Source organism: Tetrao urogallus, assembly GCF_951394365.1.
Source record: "Tetrao urogallus genome assembly, chromosome: 1".
In the NCBI taxonomy this organism is placed as follows: Eukaryota; Metazoa; Chordata; class Aves; order Galliformes; family Phasianidae; genus Tetrao; species Tetrao urogallus.
The window spans coordinates 71,901,867-71,918,823 of NC_136813.1; the positions used below are offsets into that span (position 1 = coordinate 71,901,867).

Consider the following 16,957-nt stretch of genomic DNA (forward strand, 5'->3'; position numbering starts at 1 on the left):
CCTCAGAGGAAGGATGAATTCACATTCCCCAGAAGTACCTTTATACAGGTGAGCATCTGACATCTCTGAGAGCAGCAGTTCTACTTTCAGCATGGTCTGGTTTCTGAGTTCAGGGTTTCTCTTCACACAGTGTTTATTTTAAGAAAATGGATTATAATTTTATTGCAACATTTTTGAACTTGATGCTCCCTCTACTGGTTCCTTGGCAGAGCTGTAATGATGTCGTTCAGGAAAGATTTGGACCAGAACTGAAATACGACATTGCCCTGAGGTTGGCTGCACTACAAATGTATATTGCAACTGTGACCACCAAGCAAACTCAGAAAATCTCCCTCAAATATATAGAGTAAGTTGAGGATACAGTGTGATCTTTAAAAGTGAAACATTTGGAGAAGTTCATAGGTTCTTTGTTTGGTTCTTTAATATTCCGATGGCAGTGCACCTATTTTAAGTTCATTATTTGTTACTGAAATTTATTCTGGTGTGTTAAGAGCTGTAAGTATGGACAGTACTTTTACCATTTAGTCATACATGTAGGCATATGTGATAGGCTATAAACGTAAATAAGATTAATTCACACACTTTAAGTGGTCAGATTTAAGTTTATATAGCCTGAATCCAAAGGTTTTAGTAGATTATTCTGGTAGATTCAGTTGATTTCTTGGTTCATAAGACTGTAGGGCCTTAGGTTCCATTTGAAAGATTTCTTAGATACAGAAGAAGCCAATGAGCATTTGTTTTATGTTATCTTCATGACTTTGTAGGTGAGGTTAGGTGTTATGTGTATTGAACTACAAGGAAAGAAGAAAATCCAAAATGCAGATTTGTGTATATCTGCTAGGATCAAAACAAGTAACAACTTTTATTCTGTTGTTATATTATATCCTATTAACGAATCAGCAAAAACTACTTGTAAGTGAAGAGTCAGCCTTCTGTCAAAAGGTGTGCATCAAGTAGAAAAGCAATCTGGGCAAAAGAAAGAGAGCAGGCTGTCAAGTTGGCAAAGTGATAAAAACAATGGTTGGCTGATTTGCATGTTCTAAAACCGTAGAAAATAAAATTAAATATGACACTGTTGTTAAGTCTTCTACAACTTTTCTACAACTTTTTCTACAACTTTTCATACAACAATTCCATAATGGTGCTTGCCTGTATAATTAGTTGGGATTTAACAAAGTCTAGATTTTAAACATACAAATTGTAAATTTCTTTTCTGCATGGTATGTTGGAAGAGAGAGAAGTGATATAAAGAGATAAAATACATTTTATAGCATCTTCATAAGTAACATATAGTTTGAATATAGAAAATAATGAGTTATTGCAAAACTCTGACTAAACTCTCCTGTTTACAGGAGTTCATTCACTTGTCATCACAGTCTCCAGTCTTTAGATAAATAATCATCACAAGAATGTGAAATTAAATATATGCCTTTTATTGCAGAAAAGAATGGGGATTAGAGACTTTTCTTCCATCTGCTGTGCTGCAAAGCATGAAAGAAAAGAACATAAAGAAAGCACTTTCACACCTTGTCAAAGCAAATCAAAACCTAGTTCCTCCGGGTAAAAAGGTATTGCATTTGCATCTTAATGGAAAATATGTTTTTAAAGAACAGAAGGGGTGGCATGCATGGGAAACCTATAGAATTAATCCTTTAGAGAAACACCTAGCCATTATATTTTCAGAGAATATAGACAATTTAACTTACAGTGCTCAGTACAGCACAGCTAAGAGCAATTAAAAATAATTAATTATACCCCAACTAAACTATCTTCTTACCTGGAGAATGCCAGAAAACTGATTATTAACACTTCAGGTATGATAAAGATATATATATTTATTTAATTCATGTAGGGCTTCCTATTAATGGCAGACTTGTTAGAATGTTATTGTTCTCTCTCTGCTGCTCTGATCTGAAATGCATTAACCTATGGGCCAGTGTAAATGATTTTTTTAGGGTCATTTTCCATTATGCTGTAGATATGTTTAATGTCCAAGGCCTAGCAGTATAGATGATGTTCCTTATAGAACTGACCATCCTTGCTATTGTAAAATGCTTTTCTTAGCACTAAGCTTTCATTTCAGCTGGAAAGAAGTGTGGAAGACATTGTCTCTGAGAAATGCACTCATCATTGTTGCAGGCATAGCTCTGTGTCCGGTTTTAGACACCATAAAGAGGTTTCATTGTGTAAGTCAACTAGTTCTCTTTGTAGTCGACAGAGAGAAATAGGCACTTTAGGGAGCAACTCATCCCATCCTACATTAGGCACTTGAAATAGGTCAGATTACTTGTCTTAGAAATGCCTATTTCTCTCCATTGACAATAAACAGAACCTAAGTGTGACTAACTGAGACACAAAATGAGCTGTGTCCTGTTCCATGAGACTTTGTTTCTGAACAGGAAAAGCCCCAGACTTCAGCTGCTTGAGCTAAGGTTCATTGTGATCAGCAGAAACCCTGCTTGGAGATCTTTGTGTTTGACCTGTAATGCCCAGGGAGAAAAGTCATCTTTTTGAATGGAGCACTGTATGTCTCTAGTACTGCTGAAGTTAAAGCTGAATAATGCCGATTACTTTTCATTTATCATAATAGTGCATGGTTTTATTTTGAGAGCCATCACTGCTGCTGGAATCACAGATGATGGCAGTGGCATTCAGTGCTGATTCTTCATTAGAAAAGAAGTTGCAGTAATGCTTTCTGCAGGCTTTGTTATTTTTGCTTTATTCTTTTTTTATATGCTCTTTGGAAATACGTTGTGTGCTTACCCAGTTTTTTTTTAGCAGGCAGTTTCAGAAACAAAGATCTGAGCTCGTCATCACCTTCTATCTCACCTGTAGGTACTAGGCTAGGACAAACCTCTGGAGTCTTGTTTCCTTTTGCATGAGGGGCAGCTTGTAACTCTTAGGATTCTCCCTTTTTTTACAAGCCTTGTGTATTACTCAGTCCAACTGAGCACTTACTGAAGGGAAGGGGAACACATTACTCCTTGGCTCTCTGCTTCAGATTCTCTTCCTCCTTGGAGTATACAAAAACCTTAGTTTAGGGGCTGTTAAAATGCTGTTTGAGATCAAATAAGCTTTTGAACTAGAAATCCAGTGGCTGGTGAGAGAATAGAAAGTGAGATGAGCTCGATAAAGTCCACATGTAAAGATTTACATGAGGGATATGTAAGTTCTGGCTCCAGATTGTTTGGGTGAAATGAACTATTTCTTGATTCCATTCAGTCTCATAAAATACGTTCCAGCTTGTTCTTTTTAAGTAGGTAGTTTAAGCTAAAAGGAGAAAAAGGAGGTAAATTATGGTATGTACTGCATAATAGGATTGTATGTATTGATATTCTGTATTTGGCTTGCAGATTTATTCCCTACTAAGTATAGTGGAATAATTTTATTTTTAAAAATGGATATTGCAGTAATGAGGTGGAATAATGTGCCATATGCTGCAAGTATCTAACAAGATGTAATACACATAGCTGACAAAATAAAATTCTTTCATCTCTTTCTTTGTATTGGTACATAAATGTTTAAGAACTGGTGGTGATTATGAATTGAAAGCTGTTGACTGGCCTTGAAATCCCTCGATGAACAGATGTTTAATCTGAGTAGTGTAACGTTTTCCCTTCATTGGAGCAGTGATGATGTTCTTGCAGTGCCCTGATGTAGCCCATAGCCAAGTCCTCAATGCATTTAAACTTAACAACCACGGTTTGAATTTCGAGAAAGAAACTGTTTCCTCATCAGATTCTCAAGCATCTAATGGTTTGGTTTCAGACTCTGAAGAGCTCTTATTTCAGTTCCTTAGAATACATTAATACATTTTGATTTTTGTAAACTGGGTAACTTTTCCACTACTCCATCTTACTCCTGTTTCTCTTTCCTCAGCTGTCTGCTCTGCAAGCCAAGGTGCATTATCTGAAGTTCCTCAGTGATCTCCGGTTATATGGAGGGCGTGTTTTCAAGGCAACACTAGTGGTAATATTTCTCTTGCAGTATTTTTTTTTTTCTTCTCCTGATGTTTTTTTTTTCTTCTCTTTGCAAAAGCTAGACCACAAAATTTTCTTTGGAAGTTCTATATGTACGTTTTAAAAAGTAGTTGTTAAATTGAACAGATCATTTTTATTTTTTCATGTTGAAAATAAAATTGCTGGTGTAATTTGAATTTTCACTGAGGGTTTGGAAATAGGGTTTGGCCAATAATGCCATCCAATTAACTGAAGAATACTTAAACTATTACTGTGGAAAACAGTTGATAACAGAAACTTTTGATTAATGGCGGGAAGTCCCATCCATTCTTCCATCCATCCATCCATCCATTGAACAACCTATCCATCTAAAAACTACAGTACAGTCAATATCCAGGAGCAAATTCCTTTTGATTTTTGTAATTAATTACCAGCATTGTATACTCTTGTGTGTTTTATCTTAGAAAAATATGATGATTTTTAATCATGCAAAGGAAGCTTCATGAAAATGAAAGAAAGCAGTGGCTATGCAGTACCTGTCATGGTTTTATTTTATTTTATTTTTTCCTTTTTATGCTAAAGCAGGGAGAAAAGCGTTCAGAAGTGACTTTGTTAGTAGGGCCACGATATGGCATCAGTCATGTGATAAACACCAAAACAAACCTGGTGGCTCTTCTGGCAGACTTCAGTCACGTGAACAGGATTGAAATGTTTACAGAAGACGAAAGCAGCGTTAGAGTTGAGCTGCATGTCTTAGATGTAAAAGTAAGTATTTTTTGTTGATTTCTGATGATATAATGTCTTTAAATAAAACTTCTGTTGTTTTTCTTTGAATATTTGATTAAATTGTACTAACTGTTCCAAATGTTTTCATGAGCAATACCCTGAAATTGTATTTTTAGATCTTTTTGTGGTGAGAGTGCATGGAGAGCGCTCCTTAGGAATTTGAGAGGGTCCACAGTGTACAGGAGAGCTTTGCTCTTACATTCTGTTTCTGATTTTTCTCTTGGCTGGCCTTGGGCAATTTGCTTTGTTGTTGCATTCCTTGATTTCCATGGTGAGAAGAGGTGATGATGAGATTGACTTTCTTTTGAAGTTCTTTGCGCTCCTAGAAGCCTCTTTAGTCATAATAATGTAATTACTATTAGAGGATTGCCAGCTGTATGAGACCAGCATCCCATGTAACCCAGTGTTTTATCTACTGAGGACACTGCGCATTGCCACATAGTGGTTACCAGTGAAATAACCTGTAAAAAGACAGTTTATTTCCTGTTAGTCCGTATAAGTCTAATTAAGTTCTTTGCCATTAATAATGCATTATTTGATGCTATTCTTCTACCTATAGTTATTAAATTTCTCTGTAATCCCACACTTTACATTTGTGGTATTTAGTGGCAATGACTGGAGTTTTGTATGTTGTATGTATGATCTTCTGTGTATGTCTCCTATTAGATTGTGAAGTGAAAGGCTTCACAGACCTTGTAGAGCATTAACCACAATGAGAAGAGATTAAAGGAAGAGTTCTCATTATACTTGAAACTTGAATATACTAATAAAATAAATAGAGCCTATTAAAATAAATAGGACTAAATAGTCCTGTGTAAGCCTTTTTACTTATGGAGATTTACATTTTTAAAAAAAACATACACAAGAGATATTTTACTAAGCTTTTGCTTTGAATGCTTTAGGCTTACTGACCTGAAAGTGTTCCCCTGTATTTAAGTAAATGAAAAAGCACTACTGTAAATTAATAGATACCCTTTGACAGCAACTTCATGGAAATCTATAGGCTGGGGAACACAGCATCTCTTTCACTGTATTTAGCAATTTGAGCATATCAGGCTTCTTTGCTTGTAATAGTGTGCTAAACCCACAGCCCACAGACCTTTTGAGTGAAAGCTTTTTTCCCTTCTTCCTGATGGAGAAAGTAATGCAGGAATTAAATTATTCTCATATTCTTGCATATAAAATGTGACACTGTATGCCATGGAATTTTATATTAACGTGATATATATACATATATATTTTTTTTAATATTATAATACTGCTACTATCTAATTGCAAACCATGGATATTCCCATCTAAATCCCCCTCTCCCTGCCTTTCAATGATTCAGTCTTAAACCCAGAGGGATTAGTTTGACATCAAAATTACAAAGTTAGGAAGCCCTGGATTGAATTTGACCAAAAAAAAAAAAAAAAAAAAGTACGGAAGGTAATTAACAGTTTCTTATGGAGTAAACATGGGCACACACAGGTAATTACTCTCAACTGATGTTTTTATACCTTGGCGTACGCTAAGGTATCAGGTTCATATATCCAGATTTCAGTATGCCAATAAATGTCATTTGCATAATGAGTAAGCAGTTGTGTTCTTTTATTTTTGATTCTTTGTAATGTCTTCTCAACCATAAATCACTTGGGAGAAGCAGCCAATAAAAATTTAATTGTCACAAGACCGTTCATCAGATTAACAGCAATGCGCGGTGCTGTTTACAGCAATCTGAGGCTTCTTTGGAGATTATCTTCTTTGGAGATTATTATTATTTCTGTCAATAGTTGCAGAAAAATGGAGATCAGTACTCATAGCATTTCAAGTAGTCACCCAAAAGAAAAGAATATTAAGTAGCCTGTTGTAGGTTTGATAATTTGCAATTAATTTCATGGCTGTTTTTTGAATTCTTTTTTTTTTTGAATTCTTTTGAAAGAAATGTGTTGAATAGAACCTCATACTGTATCATGGAATACTTTAAAGAAAGCAGAATTTAAAGAATGCAAAATGCATTGGTTTTTCCATGTTGCTGAAAAAACTGTTCATGTAGCAGTTTAGAGTCTGGTGGTAAGCTGTGAACATAAATTATGTTTTGGCCATTAGCTCTATCGCAATCAATTGCCTTCAGGTTGCAAAAGTCCACATAGCTGTAGGTTACTACAAACTGTGTGACTGCTGTAATGGTTTGTCTACAGTGTAACTTCTACCTATGTGTCATGGTAAACTTCGAAACTTTTATTTCTTCCGTGAGTTCAGGGGGTGAGTTCAGCCACCTCAGAATGAATTTGAGTTTTTGGCAGCTTTGGGTGTTAAAGTCTGCAGAAACATGAACAAAAGTTTATTTTCTTTAATGTGGCAAAAGGAAAACAAATAAAAGAGAGTATGCTTCACTCAAATTGTGTATGCTTAATGCTCTCTAGCCTGTCAGATGCAGTTTTTCAGAACCATGGCATTTTTTCTGTTAAATCTGACTGTTTTCTTTAAATGCTTTGAGTTTATTTTCTGTGCTGACCTCCCTTCTAATGGTCTCTCTCTCTTCTCTGTCTCTGTTGGTCTGCTTATTTTTTCATCACGTCTTTTTAGTCATGCCACAAGGCCATAAATACTGAAAGTTTTTAAGATCTCATTTTAATGCTCACTACTGAAGCTGCATATCAATAGCTTTAGCCTCACTGCTGTATTTTTTCAACTTGAATTTTTCCATTTTACTTCTTTACATGGGCTTAGGACAGCTGATTTTCTGGCAAGCTACAATGATTCCCATACTACTGCAACAGTCCAGCCCCTGATGTACTAGGCTTTTGCTCCTTGCATTTTCAAAGTAATAGTAAACAGTGCTTAGGTGAGAAAAAATACATCTATACAAGAGAAAGATGGAACAAGAGCCTTAAAGTAATCATTCAGAAAGACTGTTAAAATGTTAAAATGTCCAATTGGACTTCTACTTTATCCCAGTTCCAGTCTTTTCTAAACCACTGAGTTATAGAGGTACAAAGAGCCCTGGTAGTCCCATCAGGCCCAGCCCCTGCCCAAACAGGACACCCAGAGCAGGGTGCCAGGCCCATGGCCAGATGGCTCTTGGAGGTATCCAAAGAGGAGACTGCACAGCCTATGGGCAACCTGTACCTGTGCTCTGTCATCCACACGAAGTGCTGCCTGCTGTTCAGAGGGAGCCTCTTCTGTTCCAGTTTCTGCCTGTCACCTCTTTTCCAGGCACTGGGCACTACTGAAAAGAGCCTGGCTCTATCTTCTTTTCACTCTCCTTTTGAGCATTTATCTATTTTTATAAGTTCCTCCCTTAAAATATTTGGTATTGCTTGACATTAGTAAGGAAAATAAGTTCTCATTATATTTTTCAGTGTGGCGTTTGCAGTGTAATTTCCTTTGATTCTGTGCTGTAGTGTAGTTGGCAAGTAAACAGATTGAGAAGGAACAGCCTTAACCAAGACTTGGTTGTATTCTTCTCAGCCTATTACTCTACTGATGGAGTCATCAGATGCAATGAACCTTGCTTGCCTAACAGCTGGATACTATAGACTGCTGGTTGACTCAAGGCGTTCCATATTCAACATGGCCAACAAGAAAAATGCAGGGAACCGAGAAACAGGTATTTGTAGCACAGTGTGATAATGATGATCACAGATGTAAGCAGAAGTCAGTTTAAGCCGATGCACTCCAGATAAATACAAATGCCAAGTGAGAGGATTGCTGCCTTAGACTTGGCACTACATTGTACTCGTTCAGCTTTATGATGCTCTGATACCCAGCCTTTGATAGCATGAATTTCTTTTGTAAGTGTAGTGAAACAGACGCATGCTCCCTCTGAATGTTGTTGTGTTATATAGGTATATCTTTGTAAGAATACACACAGTGTTGGGGAAAACAGTTCAGAATTTGATTTTGTGTTACTGCTCCTGGAATAGCATTTGTACCTAGCTGTGGTTTAGTTGTGCTCTAAAGTACAAAAGTAATAGTTAAACTTGAGGTCATTAAATCAACAGCTATTTATCTCAGAGCAAAAATGAGCTTCAGAATGCTTTTGTGAAGTGTTTGGTGGACTGGCTGTCCTGTTCAGAATGTTCATTGCTCAGTGTTAACAAGTTATTGTTTAGAAAACTGCATAAACTTGCTTTGTGTTTTCACAGTGTGTCTTTTTTTTTCTCCCATGTGGCAGGAATTGAGAATAGAGGAAAGCATAATTTCCTTGCTTCTGAGTGGAACTGTGTACCAAAAACTACCACTTTCCTGGCTGAAGGAGATCAAGAGACTCAAATGTCTTTTGGTGATCCTAAACAGAAAACTATAGATGTTTCTGAAAGTCTGTTATGTCAAAAAGAACACAGACATCTGTACATAGAAAATACGTATAATTCAAGCGGATTTGATCAGCATCTGACCAAGCAAGACCCCACTGATGCAGAAGAAAGTAGAAATTTTAATCAGCCTTCACTACTGTCACTCTCAGGTTTGGAATCTAGCAAGAAAGCACAGGATTCTCCCAGAGGAGCAAAAGTTTCCTTTATATTTGGAGATCACAACTTGGATGGTATCAATCCCCAGACTCTTGGCTATGAAAGGCTTTTGGATGAAAGTCCAGAAGTACTAGAAAAACAAAGAGCCATTTATATTAATAATGCCAATGACATTAAAGGTCTGGAGTTGTCACCAGATGCTGAAAGCATTCAGTTTGCTACAAATGCTGTTTATGCAACCATAAATGATGGTAAAATATTTGGAGCTGCAGAAGGGATAGAAGAGCCTTTGCTGCATGATATTTGTTATGCAGAAAACACAGATGATGCCGAAGATGAAGATGAAGTAAGCTGTGAAGAAGACATTATGGTAGGAGAAATCAATAGGCCTGCTCTTCTCAGCCTTTCTGGTTCTAGTGATGACATTATTGATTTGACTTCACTTCCACCTCCAGAAGGTGATGATAATGAAGATGATTTCCTATTGCATACCTTAAACATGGCCATTGCTGCTCCTCCACCTGGCTTCAGGGACAGTTCAGATGAGGAAGACTCTCAGAATCAAGCAACGCAGCCTAGAGATGACAAGGAGCAAGCCAGTAATCTAGGCAGTGATGACATTCCAGTGTCGCTTATCGATGCTGTCCCTACTAATACAGAGGGGAAGTGTGAAAAGGGGCTAGATGATGCTGTAGTCTCTACGCTTCAAGCACTAGAAGCTTTGGCTGCTTCAGAGGAACAGCAGACGAATGACAATTCAGGTTCTTTCACCATAGTTACATTTATTCATTGAAAATCATTCCATCTCATCCAGTGCTTCATTTTGTGAGGGTTTTTGGTTTTCCTTTTTTTCTTTTTTTTTTTTTTTTGGCCATCATTTTCCATACTTCATATTCCATATTATGTAATGGAACTGCTGTTAATGTTATTAAGCTACCTGTCCTGGGAACTGTGCAATAAAGTCAGAGTATTTTTACAAAGAATATTTTTGTCTCTAACACACGCCTTTGCTTGTCACTTGTGCAGGTGCTTCAGCTGCTGTCATTAATTGACTCTTATTTTTTGTGGCTTGCAGGTGTAGCTATCTTGCGAGCATATAGCCCTGAGTCATCTTCAGATTCTGGCAATGAAACAAATTCCTCTGAAATGACTGAAAGTTCTGAATTAGCCGCAGCGCAGAAACACTCAGAAAACACTGCACGCATGTTTTTGACCACAAGTGAAGGCTACCAACCTCTTGTGGAAGAGCAGACTGAATTCCCCATTGCTAAGAGTCAGGCTGGGGGGCCAGGCATGAAATCCTCACAGCCTTTGGCTGGTCGTCAGGCTGCAGACCTACAGTCAAAAGTTGTGCCTTCAAAGCAGATTCTTCATTCAGATAACATGGAAATGGAGCCAGAGACCATGGAAACAAAATCTGTCACTGATTATTTTAGCAAATTGCACATGGGATCCTTGGTATATTCTTGCACTGGTAAAAGGAAAAATAAGATGACAGAGAGCGAAGTAAAAACACCCTCCGATGGGAACGCTACTGTGAAAAAGCAACAGGGAACTAAAAAAGCAGAGACTGATGAAGACCTAAAAGCTAAATTTGGAACTATTTCAACAAGAGACAGTCAACGCCTAAGCACTTTCAATGTAGAGAGAACTGCCTTTCGCCAAAGATGGTATGGTGCCGATGATGGGGCAGCAGATAAGCCAAGCCCAGAAACAGCGAACGGGAAGACTTTTCCAAGAGTTCCTGTCCGTGGTAAAACAGAAACTGACTGTAAGGATGAAGTGGATCCTGAGGTGGATCAGGATGACGCCTCAGGGCTTAGCCAAGGTGAAAACTTTTTGTCAGATATGACTCCTGTGTCTTCAGCCAAAGACCTAAACGATGCAGAAGATACCGACTTATCTGCAGATGACCATCCTTCAAAGCTTCCAGAAGCTGAGCAGAGTGTGGCTAGACTTTGTGAATATCACTTGGCTAAGCGCATGTCATCTCTGCAAAGCGAAGGCCATTTCTCGCTCCAAAGCTCTCAGTGCTCTTCGGTGGATGCAGGATGCAGCACAGGCAGTAGCACGTGTGCTACCCCCGTTGAATCTCCCCTTTGTTCCTCTGACGTTAAGCACATTATCTCCGACCCATCAATGAAGGGCATTGCCTATATTCCAGCAGATGAAAGAGCTGCCATTCATCCAAACCATGGAACAACATACAAGGACCTGCATCAGCAGCCTGAAGCTGTGTGTCACAGGATGGCAGTGCCTGTCGTGCATTCAGCAATTAATGCTGAGCCACTGTTCGGCACTTTGAGGGAAGGATGTCATCGGATCCCCAAGATAAAAGAAACTACAGGTACAGCAGTAATAAAGCGTTTCTTGTGCTTGTTCTTAAAGCTGCATGTTAAGGTTGAAGGTGAGGTGTGATGTTTGCATCCTGTTTACGTGAAACTACATCGACAATCTGTAGCACGTGGTGAGATTAGACTTTACTGTATGTATTTGCCTTATTTATACATGTTGAGATCTTTTTAAAACCTGCTTACAAATACTAATATTTTTTTTAAATCTCTCATTACAGTTAAGAATAAGGCTCCTACATTTTATATCAGATAGTTATGTAGAGGCCTAGGGGAGAAAGTGTTCCGTGGAAGTCTCTCCAAAACCCAAATTCATTTGAGTTCTAGGATATTTTTTAGACTGTAAGTTGACTTCACAAGGTGTGTTAATGTAGGAGAGAAAAAACTGTGCTTCAGTTATTATGCTTTTTTGCTATTTTAGCAGATGCATGCCAGTATGAGTAAAAAGCTTTAAATGTAAAGGCGAGAAATAGTCAATATGAAGTATGTATTTACTTCAGCATCTGGTAGTAGGTGTTTCTTTTAAGAATAATGTACATATTGAATCATTACCACATTTTGAAGTTCCAATTTCTAACATCTTAATGAACTTATTGTTTTTTTAAAAAATGCAGTTTTTCAGTGATAGCATTGGGAATGCTTTCTGTTGGGTTTCCAACATTTCCCTATTCTTGAGTTGCAGCCCACATGTAGCAGTAGTGTGGGAATGCATGGAAATCTGAAAATGAACAAACAAGAATGAAAAAAGTGAATTCTCTGCCAAAAAAACTCTAACACAACAAACCAAAATTACCATGAATGCATTTTTCCATGATCTCTTGGGCATACTTAAAAAAGCTCTCTTGGGCATTATTTAAACTGAAAATATTCATTTAATTATTTAGTAGAAAGCAACCAGTTCGTATGCTGAGCAGTATGTAAGAAGTTTTATAGATTATTTGCTATTCCCTTTTTTCACTGTGTGCTGTAATAGGATGAATGGTTAACTATTTTTCAGTTAAAATTTCTTGATAGATTTTGGAAGGCATTGTAGTGAAATGAAAAAGACATGAGGAACTAGAAATACCTATTTTTGTGAAATATTTTGAGAAACTGAGACCACTGAAAACACCAGCAATCAATTTACCCTACTATTAAAGATATCTAAAATCTTCATCTCTGAATATTATCAGGGTGATGCTTAATTATTCTGTCTGCTCTTCTACTACCCCTAGTGTAGCTTTCACAGAGCCTGAAAAGGGAAGACAAGGAGGCATGCCTGCAGCTTTTTCTAGACAGCCTCTAGCTGACTCCATCATGCTATCATCCATGCTATCAGAATCAAAGGTGCCAAGTCAAAATCAAGACTCTTGTGACATTCCCAAAGTGAATCAGGCTTATGGGGCAACAGTTAGTTTACGGCCATATGACATGATAGGAGGAAGCCTCAGGATGCCGCACAACAGGAAAGTGCTGAGACGCAGCAGCAGCATCATTGGAGGATCTGCAGGCATTGAGATGCTGGTTGAAAGTAAGGCAGCCACAGCCAGCTTGAAAAGCCTGGATATTACCCAAAGAGAAGAATCCAGATCCGAGAGAAAGCTGGAACTCTCTCCAGGCAAAAAGCTGTCAAAAAGTTTCTCCCAGAGCTGTGTTTATGTCAGCACTGATAGGAAGGACAGTAAGAGGTGTTTGGGCACAGGCACCAGTCAGAAGCACTCCAAGCAGTGTCGAACGTTGCCGTTGCGGAAGCTGGACACCAGCACCTGGAAGTGTCGTGGTCCCTTCAGCTACTGCTTCCTGAGCAGGGGAAATGATGATAATGATGATGAAGATGATGGAGACAGCCATCAGCTCTCGTGTCTCTTCGAACCGGAGATCCCGTGTGAGCTTGCAGAACCAGCCAGTCAGTCTTCTTCTAGTGAAAACGAACAGAAAGACTTGGAGACCCCAAAAGCTGCTGAGTTCCCGCAAGAAGAGGCAGTTAATGAACACGAGAAGAGCAGTGCTGACACTCAAGGTGGCCAAATTGATGTGAATCTCAATGATGTGGCCTTTGATGCACGAATCACACAAATAAATGTGATGAAAGAGAAGACGTATGCAATGCCTGATGGATTTATTGCAGCACAAAAGGATGCCAGTGAGTTACTCTCACTGGTCCGAGCAAGCATGGGCAAGAGAGAAGATTTACATCCTGAAACATATGACCTTAAACTTTCTAAATATAAACAACTGTTATCTATGGAATCTAGACAGTTGGGAAGTGCCTGCAGGAAAATGGCCATGGCTGATAAAAGCCCTGAGGAAATGCTTTTAGCTATGACTTCCAGCTTTCAAGTACTCTGTTGCTTAACAGAAGCCTGCATGCGTTTAGTTAAAGTCATGAACTCTGAAACTCAGCAGCAGGAAATTATAGCTAAGATAGATGAGGTTGTAATAAACTACATTTGTCTTCTGAAGGCTGCAGAAGCCGTGTCAGGCAAGACCTCCAGTGATCCTAGCATTAAACTCTTGGCTCGACATTCAACTACCATGGCCGCTATTGTAAGCACACTAACACGTTCTCTTAAAATGCTTTTAAACAAATAAAATACAAAAGTCACTTCATAATCTACCTTTGCAAAGCCATACATTAAAAAAAAAAAAAAAAACTTTTATTTACTCTATGTGTATGAACTAATGTAACAAATCCAGCTCTCTCTGTATATTTTGTTATTTTATATAAAATAGGTAAGTGATTAAAAACAAGATAAAATACTGAACACTGGCAACAGTGCTGACCAGATCTGTCCTTCCGTTTATACAAAAACAAAAGCCAAAAAATCCCCTCTCCCCACGACTAGAAAAACAAACAGAAAAAATCCTGTAGAGGAGCAAATTGACTTTTGGCTATTTTTCATATAGTCAAACCTATAGTTGTATGAAGTGAACTTTTAAAGTCTGTTATGTCAATGAAGTTGTTTTCTGTTTAATCCAAGTTTTCACTTGGAGAATGCTCCATGTTTAGAAATGAAAAATGAAATCGTAATGTACATAACACAATATTTAATGTTTTAAAATTATAATTTTTAAGCATTGAAAATAGCAAAGAGACGTTTAAAATCCAAGAGACTATTATAAGTTACTAGAGAATATATATATAATAAATGACTCTTTTGTTCATATTGCCTGAATTACCTGATTCTTCTTTTCTAGAAATTCTATATTAAAAAAAAAAAAAAAAAAAAAAAAAAAAAGTATTGAATATACCGACTTTAGAGGGTATGTGATGTATTGAACATTGCAGTGTTGCATTTCAGACAGTGAACGTAACTGTGGAAGACAGACTGAGGACATAGGAACCAGAATAGTGGTGGTCTCTGAAATGAGAATTTGATGCCATACTGATCAGATGAGAGTGTATAGGGCAGATCTGCCCTGGTGAATGAGAGACACAACCGTCAGGAAATTCCTGTGCTGTTTACTGTTTCATCATAAATCTATGGTGCATCTGAACAACATGAACTGCATCTATTTTGTTAAATATTTTATACTTCATATTTTATGATTCTGAATGTTTAACTGTAAATAAGTTAGAAATAAAACGAAGTTTTCAGAATACAATAAATATCTATGAAATATTTCAAGCCAGAAACATTCTTCTCTGACTGATGACAAAGGCAATTTGTGGATAATCTGTCCCAATCTGGTTTCCAGACATTTTATAGTCTTGCATTAGAGAGACAGCCAAAAGCTCTGTTTCACATGGCAAGTAGGCTTTATCAAGAACATCTGTTAATCTTTCCAGCCACTTAGGAGCAGCAGCCCTTGTGAAAAGTACAACATACTGGTACAAACTCCAAAGTGGTATAGTTTATTTTCATCCATTTTTCATAATGTCACGTGTAAAGAATATGACCATATAGTTTGGAAACTTATCCACTCAACTGAAGCAAGTACGAAGCTTTCTATGCTGGACAAGGAGGACTAAGCCAACAAAATCAAATCTTTGCTAAGGAATTTTTTCTCTTGTATGGAATAATACATATCACTATGAAACCCAGAGAAGTGTTTTTTCTTTGACTTCAGAGAAACATCCCCAGAAACTCAATATCAGAAACTTTGTTTTCTGTAGCTAGTTTCCTAGACCAACTCATTCTGCATGAGGCCCAGTCGGTCCACTGCTTGACTGTTGCTCAGAGGCAGGCTGCAGGATGAATTAGTGCTCTCATACTGAGAGCCACTTTCAAAGTGAGGCTGAGTGTGCTGCTCTTTTGCTGTGGTTGCCAGATAGTTATTTTCCTCTGTTTTTTGAGTATTTTATACTGATGAAAAGATGTTTATATATATATATATATATGTACATATCCCTTTACTGTTTTGTGAGTTTATGTAAGAAATTTATCAGTTATTTGGAAATACAGAGTCATCAGAACTGGGCATCAAGATAGAGCATAGGCACGTGGCTCCTTCAGGGTTGATAGTTTGGTCATTTTCATTCCACTCCCTTTCATAATTAGATTATGAATTAGATTATAACTGTATTTAAAGGTAACTAGATTTTGGTTGCCCTTATATCTAAGAAATATTCTGATTGGAAGCCTGTTCATTTTTGCTCCCTATAATTAACTATAGTCTTTTGTTGTTGTTGTTGTTGTTTTTCCTTTTTAGTACTTTTTTCATAGAATTGTAGAATTATTTGGGTTTTAAGTGCACCTCTGGAGTTCATCTAGTCCAGTCCCTGCTCAAAGCAGATCTAATCAAATTGGGTTACTGGGTTGATGAGTATCGGAATGTTGGACACCCTCCAATGATGGAGGTCCCACACTCTCTCTAAGCACGTTTGAGAATCCTTATGGTTAAAAATAAGTAAAATAATGATTTCTATTAAAAATATTTCTAGTCAGAATTTCCCATTGTTGTTCCAACATCTTTCATTATATCTGTCCACACTTTAGAGGAGTCAGGCTCTGTTTTCTCGTCTGTCCTGTTGGGCTGCAAGTAAGTCTACCTTGAGCCTTCTCTGAATAAACCCAGTTCCTCGGGCTTTCTTATCACATGCTTCAGCCCCTGAGCAGCACGATAGCCCTCCACTGGACTCACTGGTGTGAGTTCATAAACCACTGCTATATTTCTGTCTCAATTTTCATAAATAGTATCATCTACCCAAGCTCTCCAAGGCACTTCATAGAAGGCAGTTTCAACTTCTCTTTTCCCCCAGATTTGTGATAACCCCACCTGGTATGGTGTGAATTTCTCTTTCCTAATCTTTCTGTGCAGAACTGTGTGCAGGCTTTTAAATGCTGCCTTGTGAGGACTTTGCACAATGGCATAAGTACTTTCCAATCCATGCTGGACATACTTGGCTGTGGTCTCCTAGAATCATGTGTATTCACAGACATACTAGATTTGTGGCTCACAATCATATTTTACCAGTTTTTTT

The 16,957-nt window shown here is 37.7% G+C and overlaps 1 protein-coding gene across 2 annotated transcripts in view; it reads left to right on the forward strand.

Annotated features, from left to right (window-relative positions):
• Positions 1-14,124, forward strand: part of FRMPD4 (FERM and PDZ domain containing 4) — a gene marked incomplete at both ends in the record, with an annotated part of 397,855 nt that extends 383,731 nt beyond the window's left edge. For both annotated transcript variants that reach the window (XM_079546966.1, XM_079546967.1), the window contains 8 exons: positions 210-346; positions 1,442-1,568; positions 3,880-3,969; positions 4,542-4,724; positions 8,199-8,337; positions 8,905-9,963; positions 10,278-11,549; positions 12,773-14,124. In XM_079546966.1, coding sequence (XP_079403092.1) covers positions 210-346; positions 1,442-1,568; positions 3,880-3,969; positions 4,542-4,724; positions 8,199-8,337; positions 8,905-9,963; positions 10,278-11,549; positions 12,773-14,124 — 4,359 coding nt within the window. The remainder of the gene's footprint in view (positions 1-209; positions 347-1,441; positions 1,569-3,879; positions 3,970-4,541; positions 4,725-8,198; positions 8,338-8,904; positions 9,964-10,277; positions 11,550-12,772) is intronic.
• Between the last annotated feature and the right edge of the window lie 2,833 nt (positions 14,125-16,957).